We start from the raw sequence: 6,892 nt of genomic DNA, 5'->3' as shown, positions 1-6,892 counted from the left end.
ACTTTATATTTTAAATTCAACACCAAATTTGATGAACGCATGACGTTTTAATAATATAAGTTCAAATTTTTAACTAACTAATCTATATATATATAATGATGCTTAATTTTCAAAGTGTCTGGATTAACGGGTCGAGAGCTGTGATTAATTTGGATATATATATGTGTGAGAGTAAATGGATATTTTGGTCGGATTATGGGTTGACCCGCCCATAAACTTAAAACGGTTAAAAATAAAATTAAAAAGCTATATATATGTTTTGAATTTGCAACATAACCAAATAAGTACAACCTTTTAACCAACTAGGCTAATAAGACTTTATATTTTAAATTCAACACCAAATTTGATAAACGCATAACGTTTTAACAATATAAGTTCAACTTTTTAAGTAACTAATTAATATATATATATATATATATATATATTAGTATATAATGATGCTTAATTTTCAAAGTGTTCGAATTCCCGAATCGAGAACGGTGGTTAATTTAGATATATATGTAAAAATAAATTACCGTAATTATTTTTCTCAATTTTTATATCATTACTGATAAAATGCACGGGCTACGTGCTAGTTTTACTAAAATCGTTATTACATTTTTGTCTTTCATATCCGGTGGGTCAATTATTTGTACAAAATATCATTCATTCCCACTGTTATACATGAGGATGGTGATTAAAATTTAAAGAAAATGAAGAGAAAAAACAATTTGTTTGTTTAATGAAGAATCTCCTCCTAATTTGTTCATATTTTCCTGTTTAACACCAACATCTCTACTCAATAAGATCACATTTTCTTTATTTGATTAAATCCATAAGACATAAGAAGGAATTTATTAATGGCAATGTGAGGGGATATGAGTAACAAACCGTCAAATGTATATACATTTCTCTTTTAAGCTTATACAATAATAATTAGCGATTTATCACATCTCTAATAGAAGGTTGCTGATTTTCCTAAGCTCCTTAAGAGCTGCCACGGCTGCAACTTGTCCTTTTCCGGCAAGAATGTTTTTAGAGAAACTCTCCAGAGATGAACCACCCTGACCCCAATCTTGCTGGATAATAGATGATTCAATTACCTACAATTCCCCCATAACACAAATATCCTTTAAATCAGGATAACTAATTGCAATAATGCATCATGACTTTATTCCGAAACACTGACATATCTTCATTTGGACCGAATCAGACAATTCTTATAGACCTTATTTTGAAATAGAATATCATCAAATCCACACCCACTTAAGAAAACATGATGAAATTGTATTTCCAAACATTCAGAAGTGTTGATAATAAATGTGATCAGATCTAAATAAAAGGTGTATGTGAACTTAGTCTGCTCCAAAATACATACCCCTAAAAAGCATCGACAATAGGATTACTCTTCCAATTGGAGATGATCTGATTTGGCTCCGTGATATCAAAAAAATTGTCTTGAAGAGATTTACAAAATGTCCAAATATCATGTTAATCCAATGCTTGGATCATGTTTAAGGTAATGGGATTAAGCTAGCTACAATTTTAATAACCAAACTATATAGATTTGTATAGAAAAATTCATTGATGATTTGTTAACCATATTCGATTCCAAATCCAGATGCATAAATAAAAGTATTTCCAAATAGATCTGTTTAGTACATTTGCTGCTATGTGAAAAAAATGTTTTTTTTTTATTTCCTCATTCAAGTAAATAAATAATAAAATAAATAAATCTATAGGGTAACTTTAAGCAAATAATCATGAAGGGAACATTTTATTTTCTTTAGAAATATTAGAGTTGATTCTTTCGAGAACACTAGCAAGATCCCGCAACCATGATTCTCTACTTCTAATAATACAATTATTCTTAGTAGGAATCGAACAAAGACATTTTTTACTTGAACTATGTTGGTGGGTTATATAATGAAGAAAACTTGTCAACTTTATTATGTAAATATATATCATGTGTATTTTCTTGCATGTTTTTAGTAAGAAACAAATTACCTGGATATTCTCTAGCATGCTACCGCCAATGTTTCGCAATGTGCTAACATCAACAGCTTCACCTTTACTAGTTGAAGAAGAAGAAGTATCATTAGAAACATCTAACGGTTGAGAGGAAGGTACTGTATTAGTAGTACAGGCACTGTTCTGAATCTTCTGATCATTAGCAACTTTTTCTTGGCTTCCTCCTTCCACTCTACTCCGACCAAATTTCCACAGCCATGGAAATTTACTTAATAAGACCTTCTGCTCCTTTGGACCAGATATGGGTCTACATTCAGTAACCCCATCATCACCATTCACTGGCAGCCTCAAAGAAAGAACTTCTTCCATAGGACCAGATACTGAACTTATTTCACTTACAAGAACTTCTTCATTAGGACCAGATACTGAACTTATTTCAGTTACAAGAACTTCTTCATTAGGACCAGATACTGAAGTAATTTCAGTTACAAGAACTTCTTCTTCCTTAGGACCAGATACTGAACTAAATTCAGTTACACTATCATCTTCCATTTGTGTTTCAGAAGAAAGAACGACTTTGTAGGCTAACTGCACTTCATTGGATTCATCATCAATTTTATCATCGCTAGGAACATTTGATAAGTCTCCGTTGTTGTTGTTATCAGTACTTGGAAGACCCGAGGAACTCAATGAACCCCCTTCTTCACTCAATGAACCCCTTTCTTCACAAACCACTTTTCCATCTTTTTCCTCTAAATGTCTATCCTCGTTGTCACCATCATCAATAACTGCTGGTGAACACTCCTCCGAGTTCTCATCCGATTCCAGCTCTTTCTCGAGATCCTTCAGCAAATTCCTCCTAACCAATGGTTTATGTACTACCTTCGGTGAAGAAGGAACTGATCCAGTTCTAGATAGTCTCATCTTCACTTTTTCCGACCAAACTGTTTTCCAGTTTGGAATTTGCTTCTTTTCTTCTTCTTCTTCTTCTCTATTATGCAGAATCCTCCATTTCTCTTCCCAATAGCTATCCGGTACTAAACTTAATGGACTCATCGGAGAAACTGAATCCGACGAAAGACTATGCCCTCTCACAGCCGCTGATCTACTCTTACTATCAAAAACCATCTCACTGTAAGGCTGCAATGGGGTTAAATTATTCGGATCTAAGGCCAAAACCAACAAAGATTTCGCCTTTCCAATCAATTTCTCTAAACAAAAACTGTTCGGGAAATTCAACAACCTTTTCAGACACGAAGTGGGATTCTCCGTCGCAAGCAATGAAGATCTAAGGTAAAGTATCATCGAAACAGCAAGAGACGAAATGAACGCCCCCCTCATCGAATTTAACGAGCTATTGTCAAAGGATTTCATTTTTCGATTGTCGCACGCATATATATTGTCCCATATAATCAAGAGATTCTCAAGAGAGAATTCTCTCCCAAAAAGAACTCTTAACCAACGGAGTGCAAAATATTGAGGCTCAACCCCAAGCTCAACCAAGTGACTATAAAGAGACGAATCGACGATCGAAAGCAAATGATACCAAGCCGAAGAAACTTCAATAGCTGGAGATAAACCCGTTTGGGAATTCGGTAATGGAAATGGTAAGAAGAAATCGACCATGGCTACAGCACCACCAGAAGATCCATTCATTGAAGCATCGAACATGCAATAAGCGTCGTGTTCTAGAAACTTCTCAGATAAAACCACCCCGAGTTCGCCTTCTGCTCCGTATGCATCGCTTAACAATACAATCTCTTTGATTTTCGGATCAAGCTCGTCAAGACTACAGATCTTCTTCTTAGACATTATTTTAGAACTGCTTTCATCGTCTTCTTCCATATAGTCTGGGAATTTCTTAAAATCAAAATTGTACATCGAGTCAGCGTCGAAATTATCGACGAAGTGGTCTTCGTACAGTTTCCGGGCTTGAGCAAGGTGCTCAAGATCTGATTGGAGAACGTATAATAATGGAGCCAAGAGTTCATGCATTCCTGTAAGAAAATACAACCAAAACCCAAATGAAAATGTGTCACTTCTTTTCAATGACATAACTTTTTCATAGAGGAGGCTAGACTGTCGACCAAGGAGTTTTTTGCTGGGATTGAATTTGAGAAGGCAACTTTTAATTTCAAGACTCTTACCACTTGAGTGATTCTAATGTTCACATATTTTTTAGTTCAAAGATATTTTTTTTTCTCGAGGCTAGCTGAGCATGTCAATAACATGACCCATCACTTCAATACAATACAAGTGATTTCAGTTGGGAATAGAAAATGAGATCACATACTTTTAAGTTTAAGACCCTTCCCTTTTGAGCTACTTTGAGTGAGTCTAATGCTGATATTATTATTTAAACATGAAAAAGACTAAAAGAAAGAGTAACCTTGTCTGTAACCACATTCTGGATGTCTAAGACACCATAGCAAGAGTATCCTTCTTAGCATGCTTTGGCATCCTGCAGTCTGGAAATAGTTTGCTTGTTCTGGATATAAACGAGTCAAATCTTGATCTAGCATTCTTTCTAGTTCCGCATTTCGGAAGAAACGGCCCCACATACTATCTGCAAAAATTATCAAACCCAATACCATGTTTTGTATATGAATTAGAATGAAAAATCGGCTGTATATATGAAGACTCAGTTCAGTTTCGAAAAGTGATCCAATCATGATCCAAATTCAAAATTTTGAAAGAGAAAAAAAAAAAGACTAATGAGTATTTGGCTTCTGAAAAATAAATATTATTATTACGAATCAACTGTCTTACCGAACTCAAACATAAAATCGTCTTGGTAAAGCACCTTTTTTTATGAATGTATTTGATTTACAACAGAATATTGATTAATACAACCGAAAACTACTTGAAACTCTTTATTTTGTTCTCCGAAATATTTGTATTTTGGTTGAGTTAATGGTACAAGTAAAATGAATCAAAATTCAGTTTATGCTTATTTTTACCATGAAGGCAAAAATTTATTTGGATTCTTTGTGAAGTTACGTTTCATTGGTAAACACCCTATTCATCCCTTTTCTTATCTAGTGTTTCGGAACCGTGTGATCTAGAAAGGCTAAAATATCGTCTTGATCATATTTAAAAACTGCACAAATTTTCTTCATAATCGAATGGTTGATTGGCTGAAAAGATTTGCTTGATGTTTGATGTCTCAGTTAACAACACATTTCATACAAAATTCAAGATTTTGGTTTCTTATGCAGATTCGAATCTAGATTTAGGTTATGATCCATTAATATGCAGGAACTTTACTTGTTCAGTAATTATTAGCATTACCTGGGCTTTGTGACAATGGATTGTCGATGACAGGTTCAGGGGAATTACTACCATCCTTAGGTATATGTGGATCAACAAGAAGCTTTCGTCTTAGGGCAGCGTATCTGCAAAAGATCATTGAAATGTGGTAGCTTCTCAACTCTAGGTTAAACTGTTACTAGTCTAAGATCAAAATTTGCATCTTAACAACACAGATGTGATAAAAGAAAGAGAAGAAGAAAGGTATTGGTAGGAATTACCTCCTTCTAGACTCTGCAGTCGTCCGGCGGAGATCGTCAATCGATGCAGAAAGGGAGCAAGTCAAAATCCCCAAATCTATGCGCCATCGGACGCCTCTGAGATGAGAAAATCGACGACCATCAGTCACGAAAGTCTCCTCTGTTGTTGAGGAAGGAGTAGACGCCACAGACGATGATTCCATGAATATTTTCTCAATCGAAGCCGAATGAGGCATAATTCCTGACTGCTATTTCTAAAATCCAAACAAACGGGCACAGAGAAGCTCAAAATAATCTAAGAATTGAAGCAGCTATTCTTGTGGATAGAAAACGACTAGAGGAGGAAGCCAAAAGAGGAGAGAGAATAAGTGGATGTAATGGAATGACTTGCAGCAGGAAGAAGAAACATACAGACAAAATATGAATACGAAAAAGAGAAAAGGGCAAGTATAATTGAAAGAAAGCTAATTTAATCGATTATGAAGGATAATATGGCGGAATGACAGCAAGAACAATATAGCAGAACTACAGAAATAAGATAAAAGAATCAGACTGAGAGGATCAAACTAGATATGGATACTGGAAATTAAGGGTGTTGCTTCCGGGATTCTTCTTGGGTTGGGTGGTGGGGTTTAGCCGCGAGAAGGATAAGAAATCATCTAAGAAGAAGAAGAAAAGAACGATTAGAAGACTTCCATCTTCATTTCAAGAGAGAGAAAGTAGAGAATTTCGCAAACAATAATACATCGGTGAAAAGGGGAAGACCTCACTACTGTTATCTGATCATGAATAGAATATTATAGAACTTTGGATATTCTCCATCACTTCTTCTTCACACAATATGCTAGAACTCTCTATAGTAATTTCACTTTTCTTTTAACATATTACAACGGTTATAATTTCCATAAAACTGATAGTGTATGGCTTGGGTAAAAAAATATAATACTATTGTTACTCTAATTTTTTTTTAGTTACAACCATTTTTATATGTCACTTCATTCTTTATTTCTTATTATATTTTTTATTAATATTATATAGCTTATTATTATAAAATATATTATATTTTATTTAATTTTAATATTATTATTATATATAATCATTTATAATATTTTTTTACAAAAATACAATATTTTAATTAAAAAATATCTATTTATTTTTATAACTGATAATTTTATTAATTATTATTATTTTTTATATTTACTTAAATTATAAATGATATTGTTTATTTTATATATTTTTTATTTTAGGTTTATTTTATTACAATTATTAATAATATTTAAATTAAATATATATAATTTACCATTTTTTATAATTAATTTTTTATATTTTAATTAAAATTATATTAATTATTAAATAATAATATTACAATAATTTATAATAATAAATAATATTATTTATAATATAAATAAATATATAAAATAATAATAATTTTA

At 32.7% G+C, this 6,892-nt stretch overlaps 1 protein-coding gene across 1 annotated transcript; it reads right to left on the bottom strand.

Moving 5' to 3' along the window:
• Window positions 1-816: 816 nt before the first annotated feature.
• Window positions 817-6,236, bottom strand: LOC124913914. The gene is made up of 5 exons (XM_047454351.1): window positions 5,481-6,236; window positions 5,242-5,345; window positions 4,340-4,516; window positions 1,987-3,947; window positions 817-1,082 (listed from the first exon to the last, which is right to left on the bottom strand). Exons 1-5 carry the CDS (start codon window positions 5,693-5,695, stop codon window positions 927-929), a joined length of 2,613 nt encoding a protein of 870 aa, XP_047310307.1. The 5' UTR covers window positions 5,696-6,236; the 3' UTR covers window positions 817-926.
• Window positions 6,237-6,892: the final 656 nt, after the last annotated feature.

This window comes from Impatiens glandulifera, chromosome 9, assembly GCF_907164915.1.
Source record: "Impatiens glandulifera chromosome 9, dImpGla2.1, whole genome shotgun sequence".
NCBI lineage: Eukaryota > Viridiplantae > Streptophyta > Magnoliopsida > Ericales > Balsaminaceae > Impatiens > Impatiens glandulifera.
This window is presented reverse-complemented; position numbering and strand designations above follow the sequence as displayed.